Below are 14759 nucleotides of genomic sequence, written 5' to 3' on the forward strand. Positions count from 1 at the left end.
CAAATCCTATAAAAGTGGCTTTAAAATCAAATGTACCCTTTTTTTCTCTTTTAGTGGAAATTATGTATAAGATTTTCAACCCCTTTAATTAGCTATGTCGGAATGCACACACAAAAATGTATTTAATGTTAGTACATTGTGTTAAAGGTTAGAACTTTACATTAAGGCTAAATGATTTGAGGCTGAATACCACTTTATAAGCATTTAAAAAAAAAATGAACTGCAGGCTTAATCACTGTTGACTTGATGTGAAGGCTGTAGATGTAGACAAATCCAGGTATTTTACTTGTTTAAAGTTTAAGAATCCTAACTGAGATGAAGCATCGATGTTTGTCAGTTGAAGCCTCTGTCTATCAGATCAGCACCTGAGCATCTGAAGAGACGGCTATGAATCCCTGTTAGGAATAAAGACAATGGTCAGCCCAACAACACTTTCTGCTCTAATTAAAATGTCCTCCAAAAGGCAAACATTAACCTAACTATATAATATAATATTACGTAATACTACTACTACTATTATGTAATATTTTCACTAACACTGACCTCTTCCACACTCAGAACGGTGTTAACCAGCTGTGCATGTCTCATTCTGGGTAAATCAACACCTTTGCCCAGTGATCCTGAAAAAGAAACGTATATGTCAAAACAAGGACAATGTAGAGCACACATACATTATGTTCAGTATGTTGGATCAGTACAGAATTGCATGAGCATATTCTAAAAGATCAAAATGTGTTGTATTCCTCTGTGTTGCTCTAGTTTATTGTGATGAAGATAAATAGATTCATGCTGAACATTATAAGCATTTAGTTGCTTTTTTCCCCCCCAAGAAGAGTAGAATAATAACACAAGCCTACACTGCCAATTTCTGTACAGATGTCCTCAAGCAAAGCAGACAGAAGAAGAAAAAACAAAACAAAGTATTTAATATATTTTTGGAGAAATAGTGATGACTGGATGTCACGCTCTCAGAAAACTGAACACAAAAACATGTAACTGTGACTCACCGTTCAGTTTTGATAAGGCCATCATCATTCCCACCCTCGTAAAGCGTTCTAAAGTATCAGTCTGCAAAGAGAAACGTGATTTCATACAGTCACTGTTTGATTCTCCTCAGTTTGTGCACACATAAGGCTGCCTGTGACTAACATATGTGATTTAGTTATGCACCTTAAAAGGTCCCACTTCACTCGCCGCCAGCGTCAGTGTATAACTGTTTATAAGAAGGAAATATCATTATTACTTTAAGTTTGAGTTTGTGAACTCATGCACAGGTGTGTGTTTTAAAATGTGGTGATGCGCACTTATCCAATGACATGGAGCCGTTCAGTCTTCCACCAACAATCTGCACTTTACCACTGAATTTTGAGTCCTGAAAGAAAGAGGTTTAAATTACAGCTGCAACCAATCATTATTTTAATTATCATTAAACTGTCAGTTGTTTTTCCTAGTTGATCGATTCATTGTTTAGTCTGGCATGTCAGAAATCTCCCATTTGAGAACTGGAACCAGAAAATGTTTAGCATTGTTGCTTGATATATAATTCTATTTATTTATTTATTGTTTATTTCCCAGGGGCAGTGCACAGCTTCTTAGTTGGACCAGATGTCTAATGTAATCTACACTGGAGTGAATGATGACATCAACATTACAATGAAGTGACTTGTTGTCCAGAGCACACAAACACACACATGTATTCCTTTTGTCTAGAATTGTGTTTGCTCAAATGAAATGATTCTTTGAGTTATAAAAATTTCCTTTACAAAATAAAATTGATGTGCTTGCAAAAAATGTGTTTTGTGCTCAAAACGTACCAAGGTGCGCTCAGGATTACGGCACAAATATAACGCCATACTAGGCTCCTATAAGGTGTTAATATACTTATTTAATATCCACTACAACTACTACTTTGATGCATTTTTTACGTACATAGTAAAAACAAAGACACTTGCATATTGAGAACACAAAAGTACTCACAACATTGAGTTTGAACAGTGGGGTCTGGGTACCATTTGGCTGGATGGCGAAGGCTTTAGCAGCGCCCTGAAAGCCCAGTTTAACAACACCGGGATGGAAGGAAAACATCGGCAACTCTCTGGCATAAATCTGCAGATTCATTAGCAGACCAGGAAACATCTTGGGAAGCTGCAGTATGAAAAATGGGGGTGGTAAACATTAATTTCTGTAATATTATGACAACTTAAAGAACATGTTTTTATGAACAGTACAGAGTGAATGGTTGTGAACAGGCGAGATTATCTGGAAGTTTAAAATAGACACATGCTAAATAAAAATGTAGTTTCATTTCTTTTACAGGGTCTATGTGCAGCCACGATTTAGATCCCAACCGGGTTGACTATTTGTAGGCCACTTTGAGCCAAAGAATCAAAACACAATGATTTTGTATTCCTCTGCGCCATTTTATATTTAAAAAAAAAGTCAAAGGTTAACTTCACTGTGACATCATACTAATGTTCTGCAAAAACACTTTTCTTGGTGACTGCCTTCTCTGCATCACAGTCTTTGATAATAATTAAAATATGTATTCCATGACACATACAGTAATAATTTCACTTGTAATGAGTTTCTCTACTGTCTGGGAATTGTCCCAGACACTGTATCTTTGTGTCTCAGGTTTTAGTGTCCAGTCAATGGGACATCCTAATTTGAGCGCTGGTTGCAAAGTAGACTAGCAGGGGAGGAACATGTCGGTTTAACAAGTGCAAGTAATCAATAACTCAGGTCAAGATAAAGAGGAATATGGCACATAATGACAGTGTGAATGACAGTGTTTAAACACCAAATGTCATTTTTGATCACTGAATGTAATTGACATTATATATGCTTTTTACATAATATAATGATTCCATGAATGTAAATAGAGTTGATGTGTTTTAGAGGTATGATAATACATTTTAGAAGCAGCACTGCTTTCTGAATACTAAATATAAATGCAGTTTTAGCAGAGTTGGGTGTTCTTGGTGGCTTTGGCATTACAGCAACTTTTTCACCTAGTCAGTTGATAAATGTTGATATCATAAGTATAATATAATGCAAACAGCAAATCAAATGTTAAATAATCATACCTATAAAAGAACTTCATTCTCAGATACAATGTGCCCTGCATTTTTTTATTTAACACATTTACTCCCTATAGAAGCCACATTTTAAGAAAGAAAACTGAGTTGATCCCGATCTGTGACACTAGGTGCATGCTGAATGACATAAAGCTATTCATACAGATTGACACGTACCTGAGGAATGTAAGGCCCCATTGAGCTGGTATTTAGGTGCACAGGGAAGTGTGGAGGTATCTGAGACAATAAAACAACATTTCTTAAACACAGACATAGTTTTAGGGCAGAAAGTGATCAATGCTTGAGTAAAAAAGAGAGAGTGCTCTGCGCTTCTGCAGACCACAACAATCCGGTGCAACCAAGGCAGGACAAAACAGTGTAAAGTAACAAAAGAAAATTGCCGGTGCAACACAGATGTCTTCTTACTTTATAGTTTTATTTTTTAAGGTGCATAAACAGTGACTAACGTTTCGATGTAAGGTTACATCTTCATCAGAGGCCTTGGAGAGAATGGGCAATGAAGCCCTTAATAAGAATCATCAACAGGTGTGACTGTGCGTAAAAGGGGCGTTGGCTACCTGAAGATACACCCATCTCAACCAAGGTGCTACACTCATTAATCAGTCATTAAAGGGCAAATACCCACAAACAGGTCAAAAGTGATTAAAAACAATGTTGATAAAGAATGATGAAGATGTAACCTTACATCGAAACATTAGTCACTGTTATGCACCTTAAAAAATAAAACTATAAAGTAAGAAGACATCTGTATTGCACCGGCAACTTTTTTTTGTTACTTTGATCAATGCTCGAGTTTCAGGTGCACTTACCATGCTGTCAGTGATTAGGGCCTTAAGCCATCCAGCTGAGTAGAGTCCATATGAGGCAGAGTTCAGAGTGAATTCAGACAGGCCCATTGACAACATGTAGCTAGGCTGCTCAGGCAGGGTGAAAGGCTGGGCCTCAAAGGGAGGGTCTGTGTGAGTTTCGATATCGTTCAACTCTCCCTTTAAATAAAGATAGTTGCATATGATCAATTACAGCTTTTGATCAATTGTTGTTGTTGTTGTTGTAATTTCTTTTCACAGGTTTTGGCACAAGCCCTCATTATAGATGATGGTTGCCAAAGCGGGTTGGACATACGTATAGGTGTGTGTTTATACATGATGTCGCCAAATGTCAGGGGACTTGCACAGTTTGAAAATAGATTGTAGATTGTGTGTTTCTTACCTTCAGACCCAGATTCATACTTGAAGCATTAATGAGGGGTACGCCGGTGAGAGAGAGGTCAAACGTAAAGGCTTCAGCCACATCAAAGGAAACTGTTAAGAGTAGAAATCATTTGTAGACTGAATTATCTATTTATAGATTCCAATTCCTGACTGTTAGTGTTAGTTTTGGCTTAAAGTAAAGACTATGTAACTGCTATGAACATGCAGGGCCTACATTCTATTTTATTGTTATATTAGACGTAGATGGCTTCAATACCGTTCATGGCCTGTAGGTGGTACTCCAAGGTTTCAATGGATTCCTTCACATAAGGGCAGATCTATGGAGGAAACAACAAGGCAAATATCCTGCAATGCTCACCGCTAAAACTCTGTACAGTAGGTTTTACTTAATCTGATGACCATACAGCATATACAGAGCATCCACTGATAAATGTGACAAAGATATAGAGAAACACTTACTGTGCCCTCTATTTCGCCCTTGATATGCCCCTTGAAATAATTCACAAACTGCTGGAACATCCAACTATTGACAAATGAAAACGCAAGGCTTATATCACGGCATCAGTATCACCCCTTCTCTTCTCTCGTAATATCTCTGTTCTACTGTACCTAGCGCCACCGTGAAATTGTATGTCCTCATCTCCAATCTGAGCATCACAATGGACACTGGTGACGGACAGATGCCCGTTAGCATCTTTCCCCAGCTCCACTATAGAGGTCACATCCATATTAAATATAGCCATGTTGAATGATCCCCCGTCATGTCTGAAAAGACACAGTACACAGTTATACATGCAACATACATCTCCAAAGCCCCTGCATGTGTGTGTACATACACATAAACACATGAAATCAGCAGACTAACCTCAGTGACTTGTCCAAGTTACAACATATTATGCATTTTAAATAACACCTGCAAAATCTACGTTTATTATGAAAGTAATATTCCCTGTTTGTTTTTTCTTTTGTGTTGTTTCCCTCCCTTGCTTTCTTGTTTACAGTACATTTAAATGGTAACGTATCATTGCATAGCATATCCTTGCTAACACTTCAATCATTAGTGACCAAATAATAAATCTGGAGTCAAAAAATGTTAAAGGTTACATTCAAATGCCAATTAAAAAATGGCCATAGTTTTGTAGTCCATATACCTTGTTCACTTTGTTCCTTCTATATACTTTGATATAAACTGCATGTTCAAACTGGCCTATAATAATATCCCCAGTTAGCTGTTACTTTCACACTCAACATGAACTGGGACAGTGTAGTTATATATTGATACCCAAAGTGGTCTCATGGTGCTGGGCGAAAGAACAGGAAGATACCAAAATCACTAGTTTCTTCCTTTTGGAGTGTGAATGTGCGCAACACATTTTGTGCCAGTTTTTAAGATGCATGGTATATTGATCACACACACCACTAATCACTGTCTACATTGCTAACACCACCTAACTAATCTGACTCACACTACACTATACACGACACTACAGTGTAATGGTTATTTTGTGACTTATAAGTCGGTCTATAAGTCTTCAACTTCAATTTACTGTAAAAAGCAAGGAGGACAGTGTGGCATAAGTGAACAGATGGATTTCTCATCTGTAAGAAAATAGCCAATGATGTTCCACACAAGAGCACAGGACTTAAACAATACGGCAATGGAAACATTGACCTTCTTAAAGAAACACACTTCTCTAATTGACATCAGACAAAACACAAAGGGTATTTTGAATTTTAATATCACTTCCTCATTTAGCCTTAATGTAAAGTTCTCTTTCAACATTTCAAACTGAAGTAACCTAAGTAATCACTTTAGGATAATTAGATTATTTCAGGTGCTGAAGATTTGTCTTTTGCCCAAATGGAAAACCTGACAAATATCACTACAGACCTTGATTGAACAGGAGTTTACATGTAAGGCAGAGATCTGGGGAAACTCACATTATACCAAAGTTTGTCAACCACCCGCCAGTTAGTGCCACACTGAGGCCAGAGATGGATGTCTTGAATCCTCCGATGTCCTGATAGAACTGAACAGATGGCTCTGGCAAGTCACACTTTGTTATGGTGATGCTAGTGCACATGGGGAGCAAAGTGTAGATAGGTGTGAGGACACAGATCTGAGTAATGCTAAATTGTTTAATAAATGAAATCAAGTAGCCTGTTAAAGAAAAGACACCTCCATATTCAAGAATATCAAATGTAATCCTACCCTGTTAGTGTGTAGTCTATGACAATGATGCCGTAGCCGATTTTACCATTGATGTCAGGGAGAGTGACAAGCGGAAGCCTTTCCTGAACCCATCCTGTACCTACATTCTTTCCTGGGACGAACAGCACATGTGTACAGTTTTAAAAAGTTGTTAATGAAACATGTCTCATGTAGACTTTTGTTGGGTTCTTTAGGAAAAGACTAATGTAGCTAAAAAGCAATCTAACACCCCATGAAGCAGTTCATTTGTGTTTAAATAAACTTAACTGAGTGAATAGCACCATCTCACATAGCCTTACCGTACTGAAGTCCTTTGTCAGTCAGGGTGACTTGAATTGCAGGATTTTCTCCACAGGTAAAAGAGACGAGCATGAACATTACTATCCCGGGTGGAAGCATTTTCCTGGGTCCCCTGTGGGGCAAGCAATACACCAAATACAACATCTGAGCATGAATGTCTCGACACAACTGCACAGTCAAAGAACTACTGAGGCATTCACATTTTAGTGTAAAATATAAATTATAATAAAACGTTATTCTCAGTAAACTTGTCATAGTGATATTATGTAGCATACCTGAAATACTGCAGGATGAAGTGTACGGTATTTGCCAAGTTGAATGTCAGCTCCTGAACAAGCGTATTTACTGTTTCTTTGCCATTTAGTCTTCTGCAGCTTCCTGTTGTACTGAGAAGTGAAACCTCCTGAGATCTGACTATAGCCTTGAATAGACTGCTGCATTGGTTTGTGTGTGAAAAAGAGGAAACTATTGTTTGACTCTGCTCTGTCTGCATTAATCAAATAAGTGTTAGTGTGTAGAAAAACACATTCTAAACAGAGTCAATGTCATAGGAGATACAGTGTTGAAATACATATGCATACAGTCTGAAGTACAATAGCCATTATCACTGTTTTCGAAGGTAGATTGATAATGAATTAATAATTAATTTTATAAGAAAAATGTTTTTTGAACAACATCCTTATACTTAGAATAAATAGCTCATGGCTGACTAACAGAAAAAAAGTAAGTGAAAATGATCTGCTGACTGACATTCTGAAGTCACAGGTGTGCTTGGAGGTGCCAATCTGACTACGATGATATCGTAGTCAGATATCAACAGTGCCAGGTTTTCACGCAGTCTGCTATATGCTTTTTTGGAGGCCTCTGCACCCTGTCATGAATTGTTTAAAAAGGCAAATGTAGCTGCATGCTATCACTTTTAAGAAAGGGGAAGCCTATTTAACCTTTTTAAGAGGAAGTTAAACAGAGACCAGAACAACAAAAGTAAAAGAGAAAGTAAAATTGGTAAGGCTTCTCAGTCATCCCTGGCTACATTTCAAGGAAACATTAGAATCACCAGCCATAAAATATTTGATTTATTTATCTCTTAATTCAACAAATACTCTTTGTCTCACACACCATTAAATCACAATTAACAAGTTCAATAGGAAGAGAATATTATCAGACGGACATTTTTCATATAACACAATTAGGACCCACTTGCTTGCACTTTAAATTCACTTCATCCAGAATGACACTTGAAACACCAAGAAAACAAACGAGCCAATGAGGACTACTATAGGCATAAGATGGAAGATAAAACACAAAATAAGTTAAAAAAAAAAAAATCTGTTCAAACAACTACACATTAGTTATTCATGGTTTATTATAATCCACAGAGCAATATATGATCTGATGGGTGCCTTGTATTTTGTCTGAAGTGGGATTAATGAGCAGCTCAAAAACCAATAATAACATATTCACTTCATTGTTTTTCACATATTTCATTCCCCAGATATAAACACGTACACACTGACAGTAAGACCCATGGCGGACATTTTCACTGGATCTTTGACAACTTTGCATGAAGACTGAAGACTGATACCTGGACAGGCTGGTTAATGCCCGCATATTTAATCACACCCTTCCATGCGGAGGTTGTGTTCCTCTGTCCAGTTAATGAACCACGTTTTCTGGAATGACTACTTTACACTATGACTGTAGAGTTTATTATTGCACATTATCACGAAGGCAAAATAAAAGATGTAGGCTACATTTCACACAAATAATCCTCCCGATGAGCTTATTTGTCAAGTGGTTAACATGATGTTTTGATAAGGTCTGCGTCACGACAACCTGCCAGAGTGCGGCATTTTAGGACATCATCATCACCATTCGAAAAAGGTCATCTCTGAAGCTCTCATTCGTGGATATTGTACCTATACGCCTCTATGAGCCCTTCAACCGAGTGAATTAGGCCAGATATGGCGCATATACCCCCGATAACAAAAATGGCAACGTCGAAGAAGACGTGGTGCCACAGGAGATTCCTCCACTGGAGCTTCAGGTGGAAGAGGCTTGGCAGGAGGAAGCATAGGCCAGCGCCGGTGAGGCTCCCAGTTAAACCCATAAGGAGGGCGAAATGGGGGACAAAGACGGCCAGAAGCAAGGTGAAGACTACCAGGGCAATTCGAAGGCCCAGACCCCATGATTTCAACTGCCCAGTAGGCCCGTAGCAGTCAGGGAAGAGGGCTCTCCCGCCGTCCTGGAAAAAGCTTTTCTCCAGAACCTCAACTGCAGCAAAAAACGGCAGCGGGTAAGACAGCAGCGCCTTGGCGACGAGGAAGAGGTTGACCACGGCCCGGATGGTTGAAGGCAGGTTATCCGTGATTACCTCTTTGGTGGCGTCTGCCCAAGTCAAGTAGGCCACGAGAGCGAAGAGGCCCTTGAGGACGCAGGCTGCGATGTGAGTCCACTCCATCATACAGTGGAACTCGTTGGGCTTCTGCATGTTTCCCTCCAGGGAGGGGAGGAAGATCTGGGAGGTGTAGCTGAACACGATGATGCCAATTGAAATGGGGAACTTCTTCACATCGATGTAAAACTTGACCTTGTCCCAGGCCCAGTCGCGTGCCCTGGAGAGGCAGTAGGCCACCACGAGGATGTTGATGACGAAGTGCGCCAGAGTGCAGAGCATGCTGAACTTGGACACGGCCTTGAGGTTCTTCAGGAACGCGCAAGGCAGGAGCGCGACCGTGGCCACCACAGACCAAGCTTTCTGGGAGACGGGGAACCCCGGGAAACTGTTGACCATCAGGTTGCCGCTGACCACAACGTAAAGAATACAGGTCATGACCAGCTCGATGATCTGAGCCACGTTCACAATGTGCCCGCCCAGCGCTGGGAAGCGGGGCGCGCAGCAGGCATTGGCGATGTCCACGTAGGTGTCCCTCACGCGCACCTTTATGCCGTCCTCGTTTTCCTCGTACAGACACGCGATGAGGATTTTCCCTGTGTAGCAGCACACCACAGCCGCGAAGATAATGAGGAAGAGACCGAGGTAGCCACCGTGGAGGATGGCGTACGGCAGGCCGAGGACGAACATGCCCTGCGGACAGAGAAGCGCATTGAGGGGTGATGGACGAGGCCCACATCGCAGTGACAGGCAGAGCCAGCCCAGGCATGCAATGACTGGCTCACACAGCTCACATCTTACATAATAACAGGAACAAAACACTTTATTTTTTATATATATATATATATATATATTTTTGCACATTAAGATAGCAATGCAATGCATAGCCTAAGTGTTTGATTTATCCCAGCTGATTCATTTCCAATGTCTGCCTCACAATTATTTTCTCATTCGCCTCGCCCTTGAAAAAGGCCTTTCGTTCGCGCATCGGCTATAGACTTCGAATTAAGGCATTAAAAAGACAATTTAAAAAATCGAAATTTTAAATTAATTTGATCACAATTTAAATTTGATGAAGACGCTGATAAGCACGTGGGTGCTATTCAGCCTCAGGGCTATCAAAGTCGCACAGGCCCTGCCTGCAGCTCCACTGATAAAAATATTTGAATAAATACATTCTAACACCCATTGGCTGCAATGAATTCACTCTCAAAACCATGAAATACACAGTAAAGCCTGCATTTAATTATGATAACATTTAGCACTTTTAAATAGCCTACATTTAAAGCTCAACATAATTGTTTCGACAATATTGAACATATTGCTTTATTCATATCTTGGACTGAAATTCTGCGCATCCCCAGACTAGCCTATTCTAGATCAAATCTAAAATATAAATATGAAAATCTTCAAGGTGACTTTTGGACCAGTTGCAGGCCTGAGCCGTGCAGCACATGGTATTTTTTTTGCATGCACTCATGCAAGATGACAGTAATCACAGTGTACCTGAATGGCATTGGTGACGTTCCAGCCAGCTTCCCATGACGTGATTTTTGGCTTATCCTCATCCAGAGAGCCTCCAATCTTCAGGGTCGAGGGCCTGGGTCCGGTGCCGTCTCTCTGGTAGTGGCTGTCTCCATCCAGCTCCCCCTCTCCCTCCGTGGGCCCCCCTTCCTCTACTCCTTGAATAACATCCATTTTCATCCCTTGCCTGTAATCATAATCCAAGTCGTCGCACTCGGCAAAACCCAAACCCTCCTCGTCCGTCGCGGCCTGGAAGCCCATTCGGGCGAACACCCCACTGACCTTGGCCTGAGATTTGTTGGACACCGTGTGGGCCGCATTGGTCAGCTTGTTGGTGATCTTGTGTCGTATTAGGTGAGCCATCTTTACCCGAGTAAAATACGTTCTTCAACAGAAAATGTTATTGCTGAGTAAAAAGCAGAGGCAGATGCGTGCAGCGTGATGATTTTTATTTTTTATTTTTTATTTTTTATAACTGCTACTGTAATGTCATGCCTGTTTCCTCTTCGATGTCGTCGCAAAGTAACCAGCCCTCTAAAGGCAACCGTTTCACCCAAACCGTTAACAATCCTCAGCCGCTTTTCTTGGTTTGCCCACCCATATTACTCCCTCGAAAAACACTCCCTGGCATCTGCCTCAATGAGGAACCGCCCAAAAAACAGAGACAAAAACGAAAATGTGTCCTCATTTGTCGTTAAAAAAGACAATTTAGCATTTTTTTTTGTCAGTTGGGGGTCTTGTTAGTGACAGCGCGAGTGCTGGAATCTTTGACTGCATCACCGAAAGAGAAGAGAGAGAGAGAGAGAGAGAGAGAGAGAGAGAGAGAGAGAGAGAGAGAGAGAGGAGCGTGCACGTGTCCGCGCATAGAGTGCCAGTGCAACATCTCGCGCACAGCAGAACTGTCACGGATGGCAGAGAGAGAGAGAGAGAGAGAGAGAGAGAGAGAGAGAGAGAGAGAGAGAGAGAGAGAGAGAGAGAGAGAGAGAGAGAGACTTTAATTCACCGGCAGAGTGATCACGAAAAGAAAACGGACAGGTCATTTAAGCAGAATTGCTCGTGAAAAATACATGAATGAAGAGATCAAACAGTTCACCTGCTTTCTGTCAACAGGTGGACAGGCACTGACATCAACAAACAACGCGCGTGATGCAGCTTAATACATATCTAACAAGACCCCTGCGTCAACTTATTTAAGATTTATTGAATGAGAAAAATATATTTATAATTATTTACATTTATCTGCAGCTGTATCTGCGATATATGGCCGCAAATAAAATTAACGCCATATGCCTATTAGTGCAACAATGATCTAATTTCTTCCGTTAGAAATTGTTTTACCTGTTCCGCCTGACATTCTCAACTGTGTTTTAACATGTGAAAGCAATCTTACATTTGTGAAATGAAGCACGCGGACTGCAGCATATCCTACACTCTCGAGATAGCGTGCAGTCACATAGGCCTATTCGAGAGTCGTATTTTCCGTAAGATAAAAGGCCTAATATTCCACGGGTAGGCTAATCTTTTTAAGGAATGATGTCATTGTCTTTCTAAAATATACATGTAACCTTTTCCCAACATAAAATGTTTTAATGCATCTTCCAATATTGTTTTATTATTGTTCTCACGCATTTTCATTTTAAAAACAGACGTCAAAAACAATTCAAGTATTTCTATACAATACAGGCCATATGAAAACATTTCAATAATTGCACTATTTATTCAGACCTGTGTGTTTGAATTTCTCACGAACGCATACGTGTACAGATTTCAAGTTTCTAGCTCATTTAACAGCTTGATTCCAGATGAGCATGTTCAGCAGGCTGTGAAGGGATGCAACTCGTCGCTGATATGATGAACGTATCGTGCAGCTGGCCTGCTGCAGAGCACAGAAAGCACCACGGACAGCTCCTGAGACACAAAAGACAAAACAGGTCAGACTACTCCTTGGCCTTTTTTCTTTCCCAGAATTAAAGAGAAAAAAAAGTCCGCCCATTTAACACACCGTGCACTTTATCTAATAGCTATATTAATTATTGTTTTGTAGTGGGCTGCATTTACTAAATATCTGCACAGTGAAAACAATCTCGGGAGGGAGTTAGGTTATTTCTTCTCCACCTCAGCTCTGATCCTCAAGAATACGAAGCACTTCGTCTTTGCCTCCATAATCTGCAGTGACACGGCTGAGCAAAAGTGTCATCACATTTTTGCAGCCTGCTGAATGTAGCCCGCTGTGGCAGGAAGGCTGAAAAAAAAGGCGATTTTCGATCTTAAAAAAAAAAGAAGAAAATTGAACGTTTCTGTTGATTTTTTTTCAAGGCTGATTGAAATTGTCACACAAAAACAAGTATGGTAAATCCAAGACAATAGTTTACGAGCAGCATTGCAAGACAAAAAAATGCAACCTGGATGAGAGATCTAAATTTAGAAACCAGCCAGAGGACAGAGAAAGTTCCTCATATTTTCATGCTTGGCTTGGGCTGCTTTGCCAGCTGCCATTTGTGCTCAGGCCAACATAGTGTTTGTTTGTGAGTGTGTGTCATCAATGTCTGTGTGTGCGTGTGTGTGTGTGTGTGTGTGTGTGTGTGTGTGTGTGTGTGTGTGTGTGTGTGTGTGTGTGTCTGTGTAGGACAGAAATAGGAAGGGTCCTTGAGGCATCTCTCCCTCCCCCATCACATGCACATCCCTGGGCTAACGCTGAGACAGAAGATTGGCTGTAAATGTCACACACACACACACACACACACACACACACACACGCACGCACGCACGCACGCACGCGCGCGCGCGCACACACACACACACACACACACACACACACACACACACACACACACAGGCTATTCTGCCTCGCCCTAAAACTGAAAAAAAATAAAAATTGGCCTACTGCTTCTACATCTATATGGAGAAATGTGAAAGAAAGACATGTAGAAAGAAATACTGCTGCACAAATATAAAATAGGTTTGCAAATCTGAAATATAATAAACTCAATATTGAATTCTCTTCAACACGATAGATGCATTTCTACTTCCTCATGACAAAATGGATTTTTAGTTTGCCTTTTTTCTTTGAAAGGGCTTTAAGATTGGTTGCTGGGGCGACCGTTTTAGCTTCTTCGGCTACAAAGAGAAGGATTAATGTGTGTGTGTGTGTGTGTGTGTGTGTGTGTGTGTGTGTGTGTGTGTGCGTGCGTGCATGTGTGTGGAGGCCTGAGATACGGAGGGGCTTATAGCCTCGTTTAACAGCCGTGCAGTGCTGACTGGAAGCTATAATCTCTGATAGTTGCCATGGTCACAATAATTGGACAGGGTGTGTGCATGTGTGTGTATGTTGAGATTTTAGCAAAAAGAGATTTTTTTCTCAGCATAGGTTACTTGTTAGGCTGTTTGTGTCTGAAAGCCTTGACTGCCTGGATGGAAGTAGAATTAAAACATTTAAGTCAATACTAAATCTTTTGTCTGTCTATAGTGAGTGACAAAAGAAAAGGCAAAATACAAATTACAGAACAGTCAGGTTGCACGTTTCCAAGGCACACAGTCGTGAGGAATCAATTTTTTTATATATAATTTTAATATGCACATCTGCATCCAGATCTGCATCAGATAATGATGATTGGCTTATGATGACTATATTTGGAGAGTACCTATTACTGAATGAATAGAACATTTCAAGCAAATCAGACTCCTGACCACTGATTCATGGCTGCGCCACCTACTGTATAGGTTAAATAGAATAACACGCGGGTTGGTTAGCTCAGTTGGTAGCGCAGGTGCATGTGTATGCCTTGATGCAGAAGATTTCAGGTTCAAGTCCAACCTGAGATGATTTACTGCATGTAACCCCCCTTTCATATCTAGCTGTTATTTCCATTAAAGGCTGAAATGCCTTTAGAAGAAATAAAAAAAAAATAGAATAACGTTTTGCAGGATCGCTGGTGCACATGTAAGCTGAATTTAGTTTTAAAATGTCTTCCTACATTTTTCACAGCAGACACTTTGATTTGTCACAGCAGAAAAAGAAC

The 14759-nt window shown here is 40.4% G+C and overlaps 1 protein-coding gene and 1 pseudogene across 2 annotated transcripts; both read right to left on the reverse strand.

The window, feature by feature from the left end:
- Positions 1 to 67: 67 nt before the first annotated feature.
- Positions 68 to 7329, reverse strand: LOC144520693 (bactericidal permeability-increasing protein-like; annotated as a pseudogene). The gene is made up of 16 exons (XR_013502242.1): positions 7097 to 7329; positions 6821 to 6933; positions 6522 to 6633; positions 6251 to 6382; positions 4919 to 5074; positions 4769 to 4832; positions 4566 to 4626; positions 4308 to 4399; positions 3908 to 4084; positions 3255 to 3314; positions 1978 to 2145; positions 1305 to 1372; positions 1171 to 1213; positions 1008 to 1068; positions 544 to 620; positions 68 to 395 (listed from the first exon to the last, which is right to left on the reverse strand). The product of XR_013502242.1 is annotated as a bactericidal permeability-increasing protein-like (transcript).
- A 545-nt stretch (positions 7330 to 7874) lies between these two features.
- LOC144520694 (vesicular inhibitory amino acid transporter-like) lies at positions 7875 to 11527 on the reverse strand. Its single transcript, XM_078254607.1, has 2 exons — positions 10723 to 11527; positions 7875 to 9909 (listed from the first exon to the last, which is right to left on the reverse strand). The coding sequence occupies exons 1-2, from the start codon at positions 11101 to 11103 to the stop codon at positions 8722 to 8724; spliced, it is 1569 nt and encodes a 522-aa protein (XP_078110733.1). The 5' UTR covers positions 11104 to 11527; the 3' UTR covers positions 7875 to 8721.
- Positions 11528 to 14759: the final 3232 nt, after the last annotated feature.

Source organism: Sander vitreus, chromosome 7 (genome assembly GCF_031162955.1).
Source record: "Sander vitreus isolate 19-12246 chromosome 7, sanVit1, whole genome shotgun sequence".
Lineage (NCBI taxonomy): Eukaryota > Metazoa > Chordata > Actinopteri > Perciformes > Percidae > Sander > Sander vitreus.